We start from the raw sequence: 21,984 nt of genomic DNA on the forward strand, positions 1-21,984 counted from the left end.
GAGGGAGGGACAACACGTGCATGGGGTGGCATTTCTACAGGAAACGCAAGACGCGCATGCACCGAGCGCGCCGACCCCTTCCTCCGACACGCGTTTCGTTGCCTGCCGGGCTCAGGAGAGGTACGAGGAGCGGCTCGCTGATTACCACTTTCAGGGGGCACTTAATGCCATCGCTACGCGTGCGTTTGGTGGCGCCGCTGCTCTGCCTTCCTCTTTTTTTTAGTCATAACGGGGCCGGTTGGTGGGAAAAGCTACGGAGAGGGCTCACTGGGCGCACCGCATACACCACGTCCGCTCACAGCGGAGTGGAGAGCATTGGGATGTCTGAGGTGCGCCTGCACGGGCGGAGAGCGATCCCCCGAAAGAAAAAACTAAGCGAAAAGAAAATCAGCTATGCTCCAGTCGGAGGGATGAGCTACGAACAACACCTGTCGTCGGCATGCATAGGCACACGTACTACCTGAGTCTGCACCCCGAGCCCGATGCCACCGCCACTTCCCCCCTCCATCCTCCCTCAACGGTCTCTTCCGTGCCTGTCCACACGAGGGGACAGAGCGAGAAATAGTTGAGGAAGGAAAGAGGAGCGAGACGGCAGCTCGGCGGTCGCCAGATGTCACTCAGCACATCTACTCACCTGCACACCAAGTGACACGGTCTCACCAACGTTCAAGCGCTTAGTATGGCAGCATCGCCTCGTAGTCCGCCACGCGACGGGCTAGCGCCTCCACGTTCTTGGGGCGAACAATACCGCCCTGGCGGGTGCTCTTCTTCAGCGGCGGCAGCGCCTTGCCGGCCTTCTTGGCGGCGAGGAAGGCCTGGAACTGGTGCTCCTTCACCTTGAACGCCTCCTGGCAGCGAGACTTGCGGACGTGCTCGAAGCGGACGCAGATGCGCTTGCGCAGGGTGCGTGTGCGGACCGGCTTGTTGATGATGACGCCGACGCCGCGGGGTGTCACGTTCCACACAATACCGGTGCGGCCATGGTAGTACTTGTGCGGCATGCCCTCACGCACTGCAGAGTCAGCAACGACATCGACGTAGTCGCCGACCTTCACGTTCGTCAGGATTGTCGACACGGACGGAGCGCCGTGCTTGCGGAACTTCTTGGCGAAGAGGTGGCGGGTGCCGGACTTGTAGCCGTACGAGTGGACCATCTTGGTTGTCGGTCACGGAGTCGAGTGGTGATGTTCACGACGCGTCCCTTGCTTATGAGCGTAGGTTCCGCGGGAGGAGTAGTCAGAAGTGAGGGCGGGGGGGATAAGCGTTTAAAGGATGTAAGCGGTGCGTGCGTGCGATGGTACGTATACAATTTCAAAGGCGCAGGAGAGGAGGACAGGAAGCCGCAACCAGCGATAAGACAGACAGGGGCCAGCACATGAAAGAGAGAGAGGGAGGCAGGGCGACCATCATACTGCAAGTTTCGCGGAGTGGGTGACACTCGATGCCGTGTGAAAGGCGCTGCTGGGCGACCCGCGTAGCAGAAGCGCCTTCTGAAGACAGTGTAGCCGGTAGGCTTAGTTTTGCTGGCCCCGTGCACTTGAAACACGCCGGAAGCGAGGGAAGCTGTGTTGGGCAGCACGCGAAGAGTGGAGCGCACGCGTAAAGCCTCTCTGCGCGCGACACTTTTTTTTTCTGGAGCCGTTTCCACCGTACCCCATACGCCTGACTGCGCTACGCAGACCCGACAAGGCCCCCATTCGCTCCTCCACCAGCTCACAGAGGCCATAGGAAGCACGATGGCACTCCAGGGCTGCATCTATTGCCACCCTCATCAGTCTTGCACCCTAGTCCCTTCCCGACGCGCTCGTATACCTCAGTAGCCTTCGGGCTGCGCAGGGGATCAGCGCGCATGCGGGTAATCCTGCCGATGGCGAAAGAGGAGTCGGAAGAAAATCGGAACAGGGAGAGGCGCATCAGAGAGGAGCACGAGAGGGAAGAAGAGAAAGGAGCTGCGCAAGCGCTTAGGCAGGAGTGCACCTTAGAAGGGGGGAGGGGAGAGAGGGGGGCGGTGGCACACCCAAACACACGCAGGCGCCAAGTCAATGAGAATGCAGGATCAATGGAAAAAACAGAGAAGAGGGAGAGACGTATAAAAAGCTTGAGCGCAACGCCCACCGTAGACAGGCACACCGGCCGAGACGGAAGCCAAGCAGCATTTTTTCATGTCTAACCTCTTCCAGCACCCATGCCGACGCATACACGAACGGCTACACGTGAGCGGGAGCGCCTGCAACAGAGGAGGAACGGACGACCAAAGCGATACGAGAGGGAAAAGTGGTACATACACTTTAAAATATATATATATATAAACCAATCAATGCAGGGATTCGGAGACGGATGAGAGAGGGGAGGGTGGAGGGGGCATATGCACCACAGCTTAAAGGGAGAGCAGCGGCTTCTCCTCTTTTCTTTATTCTCCACTTCGCTGGGCGGACTCTCTCGCACTCCCTGTAAGAGGCGCGCTTGACTGTGCATTCACCCCTCCTCCCTCTTCCTACCCCCTCCCCTCTGCAGACGAGTGCATCGATGCCAGAGATCCAGCACTGAGCGCCAGAGCAGCAACGGGGGTGGGGGGAGAACCCAATGCGACACAGCCAAGGGCCAATGAAAAGCGAAGAGGCGAAGTGCATGCCCAGCTTGGTCTCCGGAGTGCTTGCGTGTGCGTGCATGTAAGACGGTGGCACGCACCGCTCTCACCGGGGGAGTGGAAGGAGGGAGGAGGCGAAAAAAAAAGGCAGGGGGTCGGCACACGATTAAGAGGCACTTGCGGAGGGCGGAGGCGTGGGCGATCAAAAGATCATCACAAAGGGGCAAACAAGAGAGCGGATCGACGTAAAAAAAGGGGGTGGAGCGGCGAACATGTCGATCGACGAGACGGCGAGGGGTGGAAGAGGGGGGGGCGGGCGTGGGGGAGTGTTCTCTGTGCATGGAGAAGGGGCCGGCAGCCGAAAAGAATCGAAGAGAGGGAGAGGAGACCCCCTTCCCCTCCGCCCCTCACCAAAAAAAAAGAAAATAAATAAATAAACTAACGATGAAATTAAAAGGCCGACAGAGAAGGCACCGGCAAAGGTCACCTCACACATACAGGTAATCCCTCTTTGCACCCACGAATGGCGATCCATTCGCGCGTTCGCCTCTTTTTGTGTGTGTTTAAGTGTGCACACTGATTTGTTCTTCTTTCAGGGAGAAGGAGAGGGGTGTCTGTATGTGTGCGCGTGGGAGGGAGGGGGAGGGGGAGGGGGGCGATTCTGCCTTTTTTTTTCGCTTTGCTCCTCCTTTCCAAGTAGAAAAGAGAGAAGAACGCATTCCGCCCACGGCTCATGGCACACCCACGTATGCACCAGAGCTGTACACGGGCCCACCCCACCCCACCCCCTCCTCCCTCCCTCCTCTGCCGTGGCAGACTTCGCCTCCCTATCCCAACTTACATCACTCATTGGGTGGCTGCCCTCCCCTCCCTCGCATCCGTACATCTACAGGGTGCCGCACCACGCCTACGGCTAGTGCGGCATGAAAAAGGGTGAAGGAAACGCAGCAGAAGGCCACAGGCAAACGAGGAGAGATGCCCCAGCAGCCAGGCGCACGGCCCAACGAGCACGATTGTGGACGCCGCAGCTGCTCACCGAGGGCGAAAAAGAAAATACGAGGAGAGATAGAGAGGGAGAAGAGGGCTAGAGTGCGCAGAGGCGGCGACATGCTGAGCTGCTCATAGCATGCAGGGGCCGAGAAAAATGAACGACTAGAGGGAGAGAAGGGGGGATGGAAGAGAGGGCAGCTGAGGAACAGCGCTGTGAGAAGAGAAGCAAAGAAAAGCGGATGGGGAGGACACACACACACACACGCACACGCATACACTGGGTGGGAGGCGCAGACATCCGTCACATCGAGGGTCGCGCCCCTGCTTCCGTCATCGGAGAACAAAAGGCGCCGATAATGAAGGCGTACGCGGCCACATACCGTCGCTGCACTGCCCTTAGCTGAACACTTCCAGAAAGACAGCTATGAAGAAGCCACCCGCTGCCACACAGATGAAGATGAACCCCTCCTCGAGAATGAAGCCCTGGTCACGCAGGGCCACCGCCCGCTTCGCATCCTCGTTGACGCACATGTCGGTGCAATAAAGGAACACAATAGCCGCGACCGACACGGCTAAGCAGGCAAACGTCACAAAGCAGAGGACCATGATGGAGCAGCAGATGCTGAACTTCGTCTGTGCGCAGAGATGGGCTGCGGCAAGTAGGCAGATGAGGGCGCCCAAGCCGCACGCGGCGACGTCAAGTGCGGCGCTCAGCACCGCAGCCGCCCTGAACCCATCGCACCTGTGGTAGCGGTGGTAGGCGCGAAAGGAGTAATGCTCCCTCCCGATCGTGTACTTGATCTCCTCGTACCAGAGATAGACCGCCTTTTCTGCTGCGTGGCCTTGAACGGCGAGTCCTTTCTTACGCATGAGTGGGAACAGCGCCGCGCATACACCGCATGCTGACAGCAGCGCGACGAAGATGAGAAGCAAAAGACGTGAGAGAAGCATTGATGAGGCGATGCAGTCTGATTCGGCGTTGGTCGATGCATTCGTATACCACTCCTGCCAGATGTGTCGCAGTGCAACGGCGGGCAAAAAGAGAAAAAATGCGTTCCACCTTCTCTATTTGCTTCGCCGTCTCTCTCGTGATCAGTACTGTGCGTGGCCTTCTCGGGATCGTGAGCTGCACGAATGACCCCGACTTCCCCTGAGCGTTGATCTCCTCGGCAGTGGGGTTCGGTGAGGCACAGATGAGCTTACCGCAGCGGAGCGGGAAAAACAATGGAGTGTGGCGCTATGGTCGTTGAAGTTAGAAAGAGATCAGCCAGAAAGTGAAAGGTAATCACGCATGCCGGTGACTACTAAACGCGAGGTGCGCGCAGTGGCTCCGAAAAAAAAAAACGAAATGGACGTAAAGATATGAGTGAACAAGGCCAAAAACAAGTGCAGTGACATCTGCAGAATGGTGGCGGTCCCACACCCTGAGAGGCTGATGCCCCCCATCCACTCCTACGAAGCGTCGCAGAGCACAGCAACAAGGGGCCAGCGTCATCTCAATCTCTTTCAGACTCGTCTCCATGACGCATCTGACGCTTTCGCTTTCTCCTTCCGTTTTTCCTGTTACAGTTCTCGACAAACGCCTCACCAACCAAGCAATGAGCGAAGATGCGTCAGACTTCGCTGTCCCTCTTGCCCGCCACCGTTGCGCTGGCGACTGCAACTCAGCCCGTCTGCGACGCGCCGTCCAGCGATCAGGGTCGGCCACGCGCCGAGCACGCTCCTCAGCCAAACCGCCCGCCCGCCCCTTCACAAGCGCGCTGCGCCATCGGCGCCACGCGGATCCGGGTGGACGGCGCGCCTAGAGATTCAGGCATGAAGGGGGGGTCCACCCGCACGCCGCGTGTGCTCCGGGACAAGGTCGGCTGGCGCCCTCGGAGACCCGCTCTGCGCTTTGCCGGCATGCTGTGCTTCGCCCACCGTCCCCTCCAGCTGCGGCGCCACCCCCGCACGCCCACGTGGCCACGGGCACGCCCGTAGCGACCCCACACACACAGACGCACCGCGACAGGCCGAGCGCCGCCACGGCCCAGCGGCAGCAGGAGGCGCCCGCCCTCACCCGGGCCCGCGCGCCCTCCGCGCGACACTTCTCTCGAGTTGACGAATGCAGACGGACGCGCGGCGCGGCCCGACGCCGCCCCTCACGCGCATGGGCGTGTGCGGTCCGCCGGCGTGGAGCGCTACTCCGTGTGCGCAGCAGGAAAAGCGCGGCAGAGGAAGAGAGAGGCGTGGAGCAGAGGCGTGTCATGAGGATGGCAGTCCGCAGTGGCAGGCACCGCTACGACAGATGGAGGCGCCAGGCGCAACATTGGAGGCGCACGGATAAGAGCAGCCCTCTTTCCGCGCCGGCCGTGCACCTCGCGGCTCGGAGAGATCGAGGCGCTCGTAGCACGCGGGGAAGGCCGCAAAGCGCGGCCACATCCCGTGAGGCGGTAGAGGGGCACAGCCCCGGGGGGACCACGGACTCGCGCCGGCGTCACCTCGCGCGAGTGCCACGCGCGCCTTTGTTTTCCGCTGCTTCCGAGTCCATGTATGCAAACGCATCGGAGCACCCGAGGAACAAATAGGGGGGAGTGGAAGAAACGATTGGGCGACGCCGGAAGAATGAAACGATTGGGCGGCGCCGGAAGAAGGAAGAGAGGCTGCGCATGGACAGCGCGGACCACATCCAGTCGCACCGCCAGCGAACCTCTCACTCAATGAAGAAAAGCGAAGAAAAGAGTTCAGGGAGAGAAAAAAAGACGCGGGGTGCACTGAGCGCGCCTATGCAAATCTGACTCTCACAAATGGAAGAGCGAACACCAGCGGCAGGCGAGTGAAGTAAGCGGCAAGACACGCAGAGACCACCTCAGAAAAGCGTCTCCTCTGTCGCCGCCACACTCGCGCGAGAGCGCTGGCGAGCAGCATCCGTGCGTGGAGGGAGAGGAGGGGGAGAGGAGAGGAAAGCAAAGAAGCGGGGAGGAGAGGGGAGGTGCCTCATTCGCACTTGACGGTGTCTCCCAAATAGTTCATGTGGTCTTCGGTCCACCCTGAGACCATGTCGATGCTGCATTCCGAGTCCTCCAAGCCCGGCGAGTCCATGCACATCACAACACTGTCGTTCGAGCGCGTGCGGTAGAACACCTCGGAAGTGGTGTGCATGTAGCCAAACCAGAGCGAAGGAATGCGCACCACCGGGTCGCGCCCATGGGTGATGCGGTACTTGGCCCCCTTCGCCAGCAACGCATCCACCCACCTTGAAAAGGCACTGTTGCCCACTCGCGGCGCGCCAAACGTGTACAGAGACACCGGCTTGTAGCGAGGGGAGCCCCCGAGGTTGTTGAGCTGCACCTGCAGGTCAGCAGCAGCCAGCACCGCGAGGGCCCCACCGAGCGAGTGCCCAGTGACGAGGACCTCGTACGTGGGGTTCGCTCGGATCAGCTGCAGCAGAGCGCTTCTTGTCTTGTCACGCAGGGAAGCGAAGGCATGGGAGAAGTCCAGGTTCACACTGCACCGCCTGCCGCAGATGTATCGCAGCTCATAGCTCACTATCGTGTCGCTGAACTCACGCAAGAATTTCTCAATGTCGTTGGCACCGCGGAAGGCGACCACGATCTGCTTGTTCGCGTGATCCAGTCCCATAAAGCCGCTGGTGTCCATTTCATAGTCGTACATGATCGTCGTTACGCGAAAGTTGCTCACGTTACGGCACGCAGGACCGCACGTCCACGAGCTGATGAGTCGTGTCTTGCAGTAGGACGCACGGGAGAAGAAGTGGGCCCGCCACGCCTCATCGAAGCTGTACGGCTTTTGCGCCACAGCCAATGACGCGAGCAGCGCACAGAGCACGACGCAGGCGCCGCATACAGTGCGGAGCGCGGGCGGCAGTCGGTACATCAGGCCTGGTGGGAGCGTGGGGGCGGCAGTGGGAGCGCGTGTGCAAATACACAGAGATGTCGTCGCGAGCGGGTGCCGATGGTGAGGTGAATGAGAGGTGAATGAGGGGCTGCGTGCAGGTCACCTGGCGGAATGCGCATGTGCGGAGTGTCGCAGGAAAAGAGAGCGGGTGAGGAAAGAAGGCGTAGAGGCGCACACAAGGAGCGCGGTGCATTCGTTGAGTAGAGGCGGGCGAGCCTCCGCGCAGGGCAGCGAGAGAGACACGTAAGCCAATGAGCGCGGAAACGCACTGTTGCAGTCATATTTCTGCGACTCGCGTGCGCGGCGGTCACGCAGCCGCTCCGACTCACAGGCAAAGGTATTGCCCAAACGAGAGGTTGGCGCTCTCTCTCGCGATGTGCGTCGGGGGAGGGGGTGCAGATCGCGGCGGCGTCATAGAGTGGACCACGAGTGGCACGAGACGATGAGCGATTCCGAGCTAGCCATCATTGAAAGTGATGACTGGAATAGGTGGCAGAGAGAGAAACGGGGTGGCAGCACAGCATGTGGGCGATCAGAAGTCACGAGATCCGAGATGAGGCACGCGGGTATACTCACGCGTGCGCAGACATCGATGCGCCCGTTGCCACCGTGCCTCTTTCTCCATCCACCGTCTTACGGTGCCGCAGCCCTCGCCCTTTGGCCGCCTCTTCTCCCTCCCCGCGCCGCCGTCTGGGCCCGCTCAGCTCGGCCGAGGAGGGGGGCGGCTCGGGCAAAGCGAAGTCGGCTAGACAGAGGATAAGCCCTCTCGCGGATTTTCAATGACGGTCCAGCTTCGGGGGCCGTGTGTGCAGGCAGGCGGGTGCCGGGAGGTATACAGTCACTGGTCCGTCGCGCGCTCGCCGATGAACGCAGGAGAACTGAGAGAGGAACAAAGGCGGCAGTATGCAGCAGGCCACGCGAGCACTGCAGGGAGGCGGCTCAGGAGCGCCCACAGCCCTCTCTCGAGGCCCTTGATGCGCGCCTGTGCCGTCGCCCGCTGTGCCGCCACGTTCTCCTCGCCGCCTAACCCCCTTCGAACAGCCATTCAGAGTGCAAAGAAGAATGAGGAAGTGGTGCATAGCTCTCATGTGCGCCGCCCCTTAGTTTTTTCTCCTGGGGCATTCTTGGCGGCACAGGTGGCGCCCTCTGGGGCCTTGTTATGGCGAGCGTAACGCCATCGACACTTAGGTGCCGATGAGACTCTTTGTCGCGCGCATCCAATCGCTCCAACCGCGGCGCCAATGCGCTCGAGAGAAGGACAGACGGAGGCAGAGCATCAGTGTCAGCACACAGGTTTCCGTCCGAGAAGAGAAGAAAAAAATGGCCAAAAAATAGGCATTGCGCTTCTTACAGCTACAAGAGCGATGCGGGCGACCAAGGGGGAGATGAAAAGTGGCGTGCCACTGGCCGCCTTCGCCACGGAAACAGAAGACGCGAGCGAAGGAATACGCACAAAAGATTTCTATGAGTGAGGGGAGGGGAGGGAAGAGAGGCAAGTGCACAAGCACATTTACTTTTGTTCTTTGGCGTCAATGAGGGCAAAAAAAGAAAAAGGAATGACAAGTGGGCTGCCGAAGTCAGCAGTGAGGAGTGCCACACAGACTCTGCTGAAGAGGTGTGAATGGCAAAGGGGAGAGGAAGGAGCAGCACGAAAAAAAGGGGGGCGTTGTCATGATATCCAAGCGCACATTGTCGCCTGAAGAGTGTGAGGGCAGAAAAGAGAGGAAGAGTGAAAAGGTAATGCAACGTAAGAGAGGTTGAAGAGGGGGAGGGGGGCAAACGGCCTCATGAAAAAAACACCGCACACGTCAATGCACGGCTCCCCATCATCACAGGCATGCCTCTCCTTGCCGCGGAGGAGTACAGTGTGCCGTCTCACCGCACGCGCTAGCAACAACGCTTCTCACGAATAGATTAACACGCCCTTCCACCTTGTGTACCCTTTTTTTATCGTCATCAAAATGTTTCGCATGTGCTGCGAAAATGCAGACAAGGGCCGGTGGGGGGAGGGGGGAGGGAAGGGGGGCACAGCCAACCGCCTACCGTCCCTCGATTCGCCGAGGGGCTGAACCGAGTCGAGGGGCGCCAAATGCACCGACAAAAAAAGAAAAGGGGGGAGAGAGGGCGGCAGCGAATGGATGGGGAAAGAGAGCGGAGAACGGAGAGCGATGCCGGTTGTTTGAAAGGACGACGAAGACGCGGACGCGCTCACAGACATGGCCGCTGTCGACATCCTTTTTTTTCTGTTTCTTTTCGCTTCTGCTCCGTTCCACCGGCCCTGTCACTCCCCATCCGTGAAAGATGTGAGACACACGCGCACACACACACAACAAACGCACAGAGAGAAAGGGAAGGATGCACACTGGGAGATGAGGAAACAATTCTAAATGAGACGCGGTGGTCCGACGCACCAGAGAGGGCTGATCGGGCAAGACGGCGACAACGGCAAAGGCGTATGAGTGGGAGAGGCAAGGCGAGAGAGCAAACGGAGGGACACAATGGCGCGAGAGTGTAGAGGAGGGGGAGACGGAAGGAGGCCGCAAAGAGGCGTTGGGGGAAAAGAGAAGAAGGCAACGAAATAGACGAGAAGTGAGCCTTCGATGCGCATCGGCGCGCGCCCGCACCTGTCGTGCATTCTCTCAGTTGTAGTGCTCGTCGCCCTTATCTTCGATGGTGCAGCACACGGCAGAGCAGCAGAGCACGAAACTGATAATAAAACAGAGGAGAGAGCCGCCGGTTGCCGCGCACAGCAAGTAGAAGCCTTCTGCCAGTGTGTAGCCATCGTCCTTCGCCCCCAGTATCTGCCCCGTCTCACCAGGGCAGAGTGTCGTCAGGTAGGTGTAAACCGTCCAGCTCACAACAGCGCTGAAGCAAACAAAAGACAAGAACGCCATGAAAGCACTCGCAACAGCGAGGCCGTTATTGTAGCGTGCATCGATCCAGCAAGCAGCGAACAGCATCGAGGAGCCGATAAGGGCAGTTGCGGCCACCGAAAGCGCCGCAGCAGCCGTGTGGTATAGCTGTCCCCGAGGGCACAGCAAGCGGTGAGAGTACGTGCGGTTTATAGCCACGCTTTGCGTCTCTGCCACGGGCATGCTGGACTCGCGGTACCAAAAGTAAACGGTGCTTGTTTTCTTGCTCGTGGTGTCCACCACCTTGCGAAACTGTGGGAACAAGATGGAGCACGTTGCACAGGCTGTGAAGAGCATGAGCAGCACGAAGATAAAAACGCGGCAGCCCTTCATTGTTGCTTCTGTTCGACCCAAGTCACACAGCAACGCGGCTATAGATGAACGTTGGCTGAGATGAGGAGGGGGTTAGGTCGGGAAGAGGGGGGCCGTTTGTGCGCCCATAGAAGAAAAATAGAAAAAAAGGAGAAAACTTTTTCTGTGGCTGTGGGGCGCAGTGGCGGTATGGAGCGCTTCTTCGAGCGGGGCGAGGGAGGGTGGCACCAATGAAAAGGGGGTCGCCGAAGGCTGGTGTTGAATGGCGCGGCGGCACCCTAATGTGTGGATGCGTGTGGGCTGTGTGGTTGTGGAGGGCGAGAGGTGCGGAAGGGGCCGAGCATAAGCGTAGAGCATGCGTGCAACTGCCAAGACCAGGAACGTCGAGGCAGTGCTTCCCTTAACGAAATGGGTGGTCGTGAGGGGAGGAGGGAGGGGGGCAGCGAGGCTCACGAAGAGCGCTAAAGATGTGCCCGCTGTCGCGGAGTTCTGCTTGCATCTGCCACGCAGGCAGCGCCTGCCCGCCCCACGCCCCCTTTGGCGCTCAGCAGCGCTGCTGTCGTGGTTCCTACTTGAAACTAGCGGTGGGTCGCTTTAGGCGGGCATACGCAGGTGGGAACGTCGGCCACTTTACTCGTCCCGAGGGCGCCCCCACTTCCGCCCCCCTCCTCCTCCTGCGCAGCCCGCCCATCTGCGACGACAGTCCACGCGCGAAACAGACATTGTCTTCGCTCTTACAAAAAAGGAAATGATCTTTTTCTTCCCTCCCCCCGCGGCCACCAGATGTCAGACTACACGGGGCATACACACACAGTGAGAGTGAGTGAGAGGGGACAAAAAAAAAAGAGCAAACAAAAGGCGATTCGGCAGACATACGACGGATGACCGCGGCGACGGTGACGCGGGTGCAAATGGATGAGCAAAGCAGAAGAGAGGAAGAAGGGGAGGGGGAGAGTGCACATATATATATATATTGATGTATGTGCATGTGTGTGCGTTCAGAAAAAAAAGAGGGCGAGAAGTGATCGCCAGCGAATGTAGAAGTGAAACAGTGCACACACAAAAAAAAGGAGTGCAAGCACCCCACATCGGTGCGAAGACACGCGTCGATGATGCGCAGTGCCTATACGAATCCGCCAGAGCGATAAGAAGTAGCGATATGCAGTCCTCTACACTGATGACGCGGCAAAATCGGCCCCGGAGACGGTGAAGAGAGCGAGCGCAGCTCCACACACACAAACAAAAAAATAGCCCAATAAGCAGTGCCGAACGATGCGCAGGCGGCGGGCAGGCTCGCGTGTGTGTGTGTATGTGTGTAACGAGTGTGGGCAGTACCCGTTCTCTGGCGTAGTTGGGCACCTTCCTCTCTCCCCACTCCTCTTCCGCTCGATGCTCGCTGTGCGTGCGTGTGCGTGTGTGTATTGGTACGCTTCCAAATGCGCCGGGAAGACACCTCTTTCTCTGCAGGCGCGTACGCAACGCCTCCCATCGATGCGTAAGAAAAAAAATACAAAGGAAAAATGCACATATACTCGCAAAAAGGGAAAAAAGATACGCAGAGCGCATTAGCGTAGATGAAGGAGACGTACTCACCAGTCCTTTCTCCCTCTCTCTCTTTCACGTGGGTTGGTGCTCTCTGTATCAGAAGAAAAAAAAGGAAGGAGTAGGGGAAACGGGTTCGGATGATAGGAACAGAGGAATTAGGGGGCCCGGCAGTGACATCAGCGGATCCGCACACGCACACGCACCATAGAAGGATATTAAAAAAAGAGGGAGGGGGAAGGTGACCGGTAAATGATGCTGCGACTCATCGGCAAGTCTCACATGAAGAGAGCACCAACGCATCGCTGCAGGCGAAAGGGAAAAGAGTCCGGCGAAACGGCAAAAAGGCGCCCCGTATAATATGCACGGCGGATAGTGGCAGTCTGCTTGTCTGCGGCACTTTGCGCGCGTGCATACACTCGTGTGGGCTGCTGCGTACGTGTGGGCGCGGCGGTCATTGATGATTCGCGCGCCTTCCTCCCACCCCCACCCCTCCGCGTTCCCCACTGCCGCCGAAAACAGCGAAACATTTTCTTCTCTGCCTTCCTTCTTAGTGGCTCCGGGAGATCGCCAAATCGTCATCACTGCACCGGCTGTCCAGGGTGTTCTTTGGGTGGCGCGCCCGCTCAGAAGACCCCGCCGACGGCTGGCAGCCGTGGCAGAGACCAACCAGCTGCGCCACGGCTATGATGAAGAAGCCGCCGGCAGCCGCGCACGCCAGGCCAAAGCCCTCCACCATCGCATAGCCATCCTTCTGTGGGGCCTTCTGATACCCCGCTGCTGCTGCATCAGCTGCGCAGAAATCGTGCGTGAATATGTACGTTGACAAACCCACCACCGCCCCTGCACACGCCATCGAAAGAAGGGTTGTCATGAAGCCGGCAAAGCTGATGGCGAAGCTGTGGCCGGCCGAGGTCCAGCAAGCGAGTATGAGGCACACAGCACCGCCTACTCCCGCGGCAGCGACGGAGATGGCCGACGACGCTACGTAGAGCATCTTGGCTTCCTGACACGGTAGGTCACGTGTGTAGAAGCGCCTGGTCAGAGTTTCGGAGGAGGGCTCGGAAGTAGCAAAGGTGGTCAGCTCCATGTACCAGTAGTACACGGTGTGCCTCGTCCGCGCGGGGTCATTCTCTTCCTTACGGAATATTGGGAAGAGTATCGAGCACGTCATGCACGCCGTGAAAAGGACTGCGAAACTGAGCAGAACAACGCGGCAGCACAGCATGATTCGAACTGCAAGGCAGAAGACGGTCACGAAGGTAAGGGTCGGAGTGACGAAGTGCAAGCAGCCAGTGGATGTGCTGCGCGCAAGCGGGGGAGGGAGAGAGCGACGAAAAGGGAGATGAGATGAACTGTTCAGGAAAAAAAGAAGACCTTTTTTTTTGCCGTAGCGGAACCACACGGCGAGGGAAGAGCTTAATGATGCGTCTTCGCAGAGCGCACGCAAAGGGGAAGACGATGAGGCTACTGCGAAGAAGGTTTATCTGAGGGCAATGACATGCATACACGCACAAGCGAGCTGAGTGTCCCTTGGTGTGGCTGGATGCTTCTGTGAGGAGAGGAGACGGAGATTGCGGATGTGGCAGAGAATGGTGGGCGTGCGCGCACGGCTCTCGCGCGTGGCAAGGTTGAGCAAAATGTGCGTACGCGTGTAAACGTGCAGCGGTGGGCCATCAGTGTCGGTGGCAGCCACACCATATAACCGTTGGGGAGAGAAAGAGAGAAAGACGAGGGGAGAGGGTAAGGGTGTAGTGGGGGGGGGTAAAGGAAGAGAGCGGCACATCTACACACACACGCACAGAGTAGCAGCAGCAGCAGCCGGTATTCGCGTGTTCAAATTTCTGCGAAGTACGGCTGCCATTCCTCCGCCCTTTCGCGACTTCTCAGCATTTTCGCATTACGCTTTCTGTCGTTCCTCCGCTGGTCTGTATGACTTTTCGCTGCTACACGCAGCCGCCCAGAGGACAGCATTTATTAGTGTACGGCAGGTCCTCTGCATGCCTGTCATAAATGCACACTGGTACACACACGCACACACACACCTCCTCCACCTTGTCGCGCGTCTGCCATCGTTGCAGGTCCGTCGCACGGTTACCCCTTTTTCGCGTTCATCTCCCTCTTCCCCGTCCTTTTCTCGCGCTTTGATGTAGAGCTGGGGAGAAGAAGGGGGTCGAAGCGGTGGAACATCCGCCGCCTCATGAGTGCTCTCTGGCCCATGTCGCCCCCTCCCAGGTGAGCGCCCACGACGCACCTCCGCTCCACAGACTTTGCGGGAGCAGCACACCATCGCCCTTGCCACCATTCATCTCCCCAGAGTTGCCGGGTAGGGAGGCGCTCCATGTGCGTGGTCGGCCCCTGTTTTTCGCCCGAACGGTCCACCCCACGCCGGGAGACGGTATGTGGTTAGCCGCTGCTGACCTCGCGCAGCGCCTCCGTCACGCACAGCCCAGCACGCCCGCTCATGTTATGCTCAGTCAGCAGCAGCAGGCACTCCACCTTGCCTAGCACGAAGTCGGCGGCATTGTTCGGCACACCAAAGGCAGTGTCATCACCGGCAGCGGATGCCGCAGCCTCAACTTGCCACCAGCGGCGAGCGCAGAAACGCTTCGAACTCCCAAGGATAGCGCGACCACGCTGCGCAAGCACATCAATGATCTCCTCCTTCTCCAGCCGCATCATCACTGGCCGTGGCAGCGAGAAGTGGAAGATGAGATCCACGTCAGTGCACTGGTGCACATCACGAAGCACGCGAGGATCAGCCAGCTGCGCATCCGTCACCACGAGCACCTCCGCCCCTGACTCTCGAAACACCTCTGCTCTCTCCGTCACCCGCGTCATCGCAGCGTGTGCGTCGTGCTCCTGTTCGCTGAGAAGACGCTGCAGCTGTGTCACCACCAGTGACTGCTCGCGACGAGCAGAGCAGACGATCACCACACGCGCAGCCGGTGCCCCACCGTTGGCCGCGAACGCAGCAGACCTTCCGCTGTAGTTTGCACGACAGCCGGTCGACAAAATGTGCTTGGAGATGATCGAAAAAAGATGCGCCACCTTAGCCGCATCAATGTCGCTGCCAGATAGGCGAGGGCGTCCACCGCTGCCACTCTCTGGTGGCGAAGCGGCCACCGGCGCTTCTACAGGCACCGCGCACACCTGCACGTTCATGATTGCCCATATCGACCCGTCGTGCTGGCCAAAGTGCACCAGCCGCTCCCCCGCATCCGGCAGGATGGTGCTACTGAGGAAGCCGCGTACCTCATTGCCCATGCGATCAGCTGTCACCACGAACTGGCACTCGACATCCAGTGCGTTCACCAACGACAGCCACCACGAGTGCACAAAAGACTCCTTCAGCGGTGGCATGAGCACCCTCTCGAGGTTGGCGAGCAACGCCACGCGCACATGCTCCAAGGGCGGCAAGGCGGACGCCTCCCCCTGCACCAACTCGAGCGCTGTCTGCAGGGCGTGATAGGTGGTGATCAGCAGTGGCACGCGTTGGTGCAGGTCGTCGGGCAGTCCGGAAAGGATGCCAACCTCAGCCGCTTCTCGCTGCTCCTCGCCATTCGAAGCCGGCTTTTCGGCGACAGCAGCAGCAGCGCAACCCGTCGCCGACACCTCCATCGATACCGCAGGCGGCGCTACATACTCTAGCTCCACAGCGCCCACTCCACAAGAGGTCGTCGGTGCCGCACTGTTATCCGGAACCAGGGGCAGAACCGCCTCCCCCTTCAAGGGCGACCGTGGAGGCGACCTCGCAACCTGAGAGCGAGGAGAGGAGGTGGGCGAAGAGGCTGTGGAAGACGAGAAGGACGAAGACGCAGCGCTGCTCGCTCTCGGGCTTTTCCGGTCCCGGTGGCGGCTGCTTCGGTAACGGGAGCGACGCTCGTCGCTGCGGCTGCGATGTCGGTGCCGATGCTTGCGGCTGCTGCTATCGCTCCGGTGGTGGTGGTGGTGGTGTCTGCTCCTGTTTCGATGGCTGGTGTGCCGCCGCGACGGCCACACCTCGTCGTCGACTGGCCGCCGGTCCGTGCCGCTGTCACCAATGTCCACTTCATCACTGTGATGGCGATGTCGACGACGACTGCGGTGGCCGCTTGCGTCCCGCTCCCCCCGACTCGCCGCCTCCTCTCCTCGATGAGCGCGCTCGTCATGTCGGCTGCGGTGTCGGTGGCTGCTGCTGTAGTGCGGCGAGCGCTTCTTGCTCGCACACGCTCGCTTGCCATCATCGTCGTCGCTCTCGAGGTTGCCGTGGTCGCTGCGGTGGCGATGGCGGCGACGGTGTGAGCGGGAGGACCGCTTCTCGCCGCCTTCTTCGCCGGCGCCTTCACTGCCCTCACCCTCATTGGTCACATCCCGCCCCCGTTTGCGTGTTGCATCTCCGCCGTTGGCGCGCTCCCCAGCCAAGCACGGCGCCGTTTCGGAGTGCGCTGCAGGCAGCGACGCGCCCATGACGAGGGCCGCCAGTTCTGCAAGAGCAGGTGCGCTCGCCTCTGTGAGAAACGGAGAAGGCTCGGCCTGCGTGGGATCCGCCGTTAGCCGCGGCGGAACACCGACAACGCCGGTGGCACCGTTCGTGTCAGTAATGAAAGGGAGCGACAGTAGTGGCCCGATGAAGCGGCGGCCACTCGTGGCGCCGGAGAAGGCGGGCATCGCACCGACCTGGCCAAACACGTCGCTTGAGCAGGTGTCCTCGCCGCCGCCCAGCGCCATCCGTTGCGGGCCAGCCTCCGTGACTTCTAGTAGTGGGCGGAGCGCAGCCTCATCCTTCTTCAATGTGTACGCGGCGAATGCCTCCGGGCCGAAGGTAGACCTCAGCCAGTGCGCAGCGAACAGTGCCTCTGGGTACGATGGGAAGAGCATCAGCGCACGCGGAAGCGGCTGAGATGCAGGAGCAGAGTCGGTAACGGACTTTTCTAGAGTTGGGCGAGCGCCCGCCGCATCCCCGGCGTCGTCCGCTACCGCCTCGTACTTCCCCTCTGTCTTTGCGGGCGAGGGTGGCGCGGGCTTCTCCGCCGCTAGCTGCGGCGTGCCAGCAGCTGCCTCCCCCGCACGCTCCGTTGTCACTGGAGGAGCTTCGGTCTCCTCGGCAGCGCCGGAATCGTGGCTCTTGACGAATGCAAGAACGTTAGCGCCGGCGGAGAGCAGCGCTGCTGTGCGCTTGCCGATGCCGCGCGGGCCGCTTAGAAGCACATGGTCACCGAGCAGTAGCGCGGGCAGAGCGACCTGCTGAAGACCACGAAAGAGAAGGCGCGGTGCAAGGGGCGCCCCTGGAGGCTCGCACACCTCGCGCTCTGCAGCGCAGAAAGACGGACGCGGGGCGCACCATGCGCCTCGCCCTCCCACGTCGTTGTTGCCTTCCTCAGCGCCAAGCACCGCGCCCCGCGGCCGATGACGTTGTGTGGCGCCCCAGTGAGACATGGAAGGGCCGTCGATGTTGGCGGCGGCGGCGTTACTATCCGTGTAGCTCCCCTCGTCCACACCGCGGTAGGGGCGGCCGGCAAAGGCGCCACCGCGGCCTACCCGCCCTCCACCACCAGCACTATGCTGCTGGCGAGAGCTACCAAGTGCTGCGTCTTGCAAAACGGCGCAGAGGCCAGCCTCAACGAGGGGGTGCAGCTGTGCATCACGCACCGTCAGTATCGGTGGCACCAGCATCGACGCCGGGCGTGAGGCACTGATGTTGTGCAACGTCAAGAAGACGGAGAGGAACTCGCTCGAAAAGAAGTAGTCGAGCAGATACGTCGGCGGCACCCAGGATGTGCGCGTCGTGAGCACGGCATCCTGCTGCGCCGCCGACTCGGTCGCATCAGCGTCGGGGCCTTCACCTTCCTCGTCGCTATCTGAGAAGTGACTGAAAGGGGTCGATGACGGGTGCCGCCTCGGCACCTCACGCTGCGGCACCAGACCAAGTCTGCCCTTCGCCTCGATCACCAGCTCCAGCAGCGACGCTTGCGGTGGCTGCGTGTATGCGCTGTCGGTGCTGGCGCGCGTGAATTGTGGAAAGGAAAAGTTCATTTAAGATGCGCAGAAGCAGTCCAAGAGAAAACGGCTCGCGTGCGCGTGTGGTGGAGGCAGCGTCGTCGTTCGTGTCGTGTCGGCAGATATGTACCTCCAGCAGCGCACAGTATGAGTCGGTGTGCGGCTTCCAGGCAATCTGGCATGCGCAGAGGAAGAGCGAGAGAGAGAGACGGGCGGTATAGGAAGGAAGAAAGAGGGTGGGCGAGTGCAGTGAAGGCCCCTCAGCGAAGAACGGCACCTGTGTGTGTGTGTGTATAGAGGGGGGAGGGGGAAGCGGCGTGCACAGAGACCCGCACGGCTGTATCCAAATCCTTAAGAGCGAGTGTGTCGTATGGGCAACTGGGCAGAGGGCAGAGGGAGAAGGGCTACACAGCCGGCCCGCCGACTCCTTCACGAAAGCTTTGCACCTGCTCCTGAACCTCACGAGACGCTGCCTCGGGTGGCTTCCATTAACTCGGATGCTACACAGTGACAACAGTTCGCGGCTGATACGTCTCAGATGACGGCGTGCGGGCCCGCGTCGTTGGAGCGGGGGAGAGGGGGGGCATCGGCACGTCTGCCTGTCGTTCATTTCATTTTTTCTTCGTCGTTGAACGGCTGAGTTGCGCTTTGCTGCGGCTGCAACTGAGGCGTTGGGTCTTCTTCGCAGGCCTCTGGGGCACACAGCGAGTTGCTTCACCTCCCCCCCTTCCCTCTTCACACACACATTCTGCCTCTGTCGCTGCACGTCCTCACACCCTTCAATGAAGGCGGATCTGGTCGCGTGTGCCGCTCTGTGCGCCGGCGGCTCCGTGCACACGGCACGACAGGAGATACGCGCACACACGAAAAGGGAAACAGAGGGGTTGACGGCAGACAAGCGAGCACACGCCGAGGCACCAAGAGCGCGCCGTCTACACGGCATCTGAGGTGTGAAGGAGAAGAGTAAAAGAGGCGCTAGCGCACGCAACACATGCTGAAAGAAAAAGGGGGAGCTGTGGGCAGACGTCGCGCTCATCGATGGGAGGGAAAGGGGGACGCGCGAGACAGAGACGGAGATGAATGGTGGGAGGGGAGAGTGGGACAAGGAGGAGGAGGGGGAAGGGGGACACAGCTGCCGGAATGCACACCAGACGGCAGCGTGCGCGGCACACAGAGCGACAGAAATTTCCACTGGTGGAGGGCGACGAAGCACTCGCGAAGACGAGCGAAAAAAAAGAGAGATGAGGGGGGAGGGAAGGCGGACTGGTGTGGCGGTGGACGAGGGAGTGCGCGCGGTAAGAGGCGGTACCGTCACAGGAAGCTTGCCCCTCCCCTGTGATGCCAGGAACGTCTCCCGTCACAGGCAGCGATCCAACTCTGGCCGGGCTGCTACAACTAGCGGACACAACTGAGCAACCACTACAGAAAAGGTACAGCATCCAAGGAAAGCCGGTGCAGGCCTCCTGCGCCTCATCAAGAGCCCCTTGCATTCCGCTACTCGGGGGAGCGCTGCAGGTTCGGGTGCACGTCCGGGGAGCGGATGAGCACACCGTCGTCGAGCGGAGTCTGGTGGCGGTGGCTGATGAGCTTGAGGACGTCGTCGCTAATCTTTTCCAGCGAGCTGGCGCCAACGTGGACTTCCCCGCGCTCCGGGTACTCAATCATTTCCAAGAGTAGCGGCGAGTTGTCAAACGGGCCATCGTTGAAGGTGGTGGCCTGCACGATCTCCACCGTTGCTGCATTGTACGGCACCTTCATCATGTTCATGTCTTCCAAGATTTTCAACGCCATGCGGTGCGCGTGGGCATGCTTCTCGCCGCCAATGCGGAGGATGTTCGCGAGGTCGTTGCAGACCGCCGTATCGAAGGCATCCTTGACGGCGGCTCTCAGAAATTCTCCGCACGTCGCCATGCGCGCCTTCACCTTAGCCTGCTCCTCCCTTTGTTGGTCGAGGTAGTCTTGCTTGAAGGCGGACAAGCCACGCTTCAGCACATCCTTGATGTGGAAGCCTGTGAGTTCGTGGTGCTTGTACTCCCTGTACTTCATGCGGATGGGGTACATCGTCTCCTCGTAGAAGACGATGAGCGCCTTGGCATCCTTCCAACTGGTCTCCCGAAACTTCTTGAGGGCGCCAGGGGTGGGCTGCAGCTTGCGCGGGTCCTTCAGAAACTTGCTCGCCACCTGCTGCTCGATACTGGTGTAGTCCACCTCCTCCGTGATGGAGTCTATGAGCGGGGCAAAGCGGGTGCGGGCGAGGTCCATCTCCGTAAAGGCCACCAGCCGCGGATTGCACACCTTCTCCAGAATGGCCGCAGGTACCTTGTTCACTGCCGCCACCGCCTCCTTGGTCACGATGCTGCCGAGCTTCTCGGCCGCGGTGGCCGGCGTGGAATTCTGCAGCACGGCGATGCTGTGCACGGTGCGTGCGGACTGGCTAGCTGTCACGCATGTGGCGGCGCTGCCGGCAAGACGACGCAGCATGGCCGTTGTAAATGGAGGTGTGCGACTTTGTCAGCGAAAGAAGCGGCTGGAAGCGCGTCAGCGACTCCGGAGACGAAGTTGACGGGGCCACCGGCAACGTCTCTTGCAGGCACGAGGGTGAGAGGGAGGGAGGGAGGAGTCAACGCAATGGCCACGTACGCGTGTCTCGGTCTCTGTATTCGTGACTTTTCGTGCGTGCGTGCGCGAAGGCGATGGACGGCGCGTTTCTAATGAGAGCGCACACGCTTCGGGTGCTATACTACAGGGAAAGGGGAAGACGAGGGCGACTGTACGATCCAGTGAGGGGATGCGATGGGATGAGCAGACGATTACCGACGTAGTCGTCGTGATGAGGGCTGCCGAGGTTACAGGAGACGGGGAAGTCGGCGGGAGAGAGGAGAGACCAAATAGAGAGAAAGGGGGGACGGCTGTACAGATACACGCGCCTGTATGGACGAAAGAAACAGAAACGGAGAGATGGCCGCACACACCGCCGCAGGAAAGGCGGTCTATCCTGTAGCGATGGCAGGGAAGGAAGGGCGACGAGGGGGGGTAAGCAATGGACGAGCGGTGGTGCGCTTCTGATTGCCCTTGTGCTGGTGTCCGATTCATTTATTTATTTTTGCTTCGTCGCCCCTCTGAGTGATGGCGACTGGGGGAAGAGAAGAGCCGTATGCGGCTGATGTGGCGCAGAGTCACGTGCGCGCGCACACACGCACACTTACACGTTGATGTGCCTCGGCGCACCATGAGAAGACGCAAGGTGAGAGGCAAACTCCTGTGCATAGTTGCTGCCCCGCACGCGCCAGCGGAAAGATGCGCAGGAAAGCATACCGCCGAGATCAGCGTGGTCAGGTGCTGGGAAGGAGTGGCAGCGGCGCAGCAGGGGTACCCCCACGACGAAAGCGGTACCGCGCGTGTGCCTGCGCCTCGGGCTTTGAGGCGACGGCGCTGACGCCAGCAAAAAAAAACGGCGGAGAGAAGCCGGAGGAAGTCTGCTAGAAGAGAGTGGGATGAATACGGAGGAGCCTCTACGCTCCCCCCATGTCGTGCCCGCTGACTCCGATTCGTGGCTTCTCTCCCACTCCTTCCCCTCTTTCCCATGCGCTGCGCCTTCTCGACGGCATGCGCTTGCCTCGTCGCATACAGCAGTCTCCCTCCCCTCCCCCTATGTGTGCACGCATCTCGTTCGCGGTGCAGCGACTGCCTGTAGCGCCTTCTTCTCTTTTTCAAAGATTCGCACTGCCTGTGTGTGCGCTGCTAAGGAGAGAGAGAAGCACCGTG

General features: G+C 60.2%; 7 protein-coding genes across 7 annotated transcripts; all 7 read right to left on the minus strand.

Moving 5' to 3' along the window:
- Positions 1-674: 674 nt before the first annotated feature.
- On the minus strand, positions 675-1,154 carry LSCM1_05681 (uncharacterized protein; the record flags this gene model as incomplete). The annotated part of the gene is made up of 1 exon (XM_067323127.1): positions 675-1,154. The coding sequence occupies one exon, from the start codon at positions 1,152-1,154 to the stop codon at positions 675-677; it is 480 nt and encodes a 159-aa protein (XP_067179762.1).
- A 2,819-nt stretch (positions 1,155-3,973) lies between these two features.
- Positions 3,974-4,447, minus strand: LSCM1_05682 (uncharacterized protein; the record flags this gene model as incomplete). Its single annotated transcript, XM_067323128.1, has 1 exon — positions 3,974-4,447. The coding sequence occupies one exon, from the start codon at positions 4,445-4,447 to the stop codon at positions 3,974-3,976; it is 474 nt and encodes a 157-aa protein (XP_067179763.1).
- Positions 4,448-6,553: 2,106 nt separating this feature from the next.
- LSCM1_05683 (uncharacterized protein) lies at positions 6,554-7,453 on the minus strand (the record flags this gene model as incomplete). Its single annotated transcript, XM_067323129.1, has 1 exon — positions 6,554-7,453. One exon carries the CDS (start codon positions 7,451-7,453, stop codon positions 6,554-6,556), a length of 900 nt encoding a protein of 299 aa, XP_067179764.1.
- Positions 7,454-10,113: 2,660 nt separating this feature from the next.
- Positions 10,114-10,719, minus strand: LSCM1_05684 (uncharacterized protein; the record flags this gene model as incomplete). Its single annotated transcript, XM_067323130.1, has 1 exon — positions 10,114-10,719. One exon carries the CDS (start codon positions 10,717-10,719, stop codon positions 10,114-10,116), a length of 606 nt encoding a protein of 201 aa, XP_067179765.1.
- Positions 10,720-12,790: 2,071 nt separating this feature from the next.
- On the minus strand, positions 12,791-13,468 carry LSCM1_05685 (uncharacterized protein; the record flags this gene model as incomplete). The annotated part of the gene is made up of 1 exon (XM_067323131.1): positions 12,791-13,468. One exon carries the CDS (start codon positions 13,466-13,468, stop codon positions 12,791-12,793), a length of 678 nt encoding a protein of 225 aa, XP_067179766.1.
- Positions 13,469-14,646: 1,178 nt separating this feature from the next.
- LSCM1_05686 (uncharacterized protein) lies at positions 14,647-18,255 on the minus strand (the record flags this gene model as incomplete). Its single annotated transcript, XM_067323132.1, has 1 exon — positions 14,647-18,255. One exon carries the CDS (start codon positions 18,253-18,255, stop codon positions 14,647-14,649), a length of 3,609 nt encoding a protein of 1,202 aa, XP_067179767.1.
- A 1,458-nt stretch (positions 18,256-19,713) lies between these two features.
- LSCM1_05687 (uncharacterized protein) lies at positions 19,714-20,700 on the minus strand (the record flags this gene model as incomplete). The annotated part of the gene is made up of 1 exon (XM_067323133.1): positions 19,714-20,700. The coding sequence occupies one exon, from the start codon at positions 20,698-20,700 to the stop codon at positions 19,714-19,716; it is 987 nt and encodes a 328-aa protein (XP_067179768.1).
- Between the last annotated feature and the right edge of the window lie 1,284 nt (positions 20,701-21,984).

Source organism: Leishmania martiniquensis, chromosome 16 (genome assembly GCF_017916325.1).
Source record: "Leishmania martiniquensis isolate LSCM1 chromosome 16, whole genome shotgun sequence".
Lineage (NCBI taxonomy): Eukaryota > Euglenozoa > Kinetoplastea > Trypanosomatida > Trypanosomatidae > Leishmania > Leishmania martiniquensis.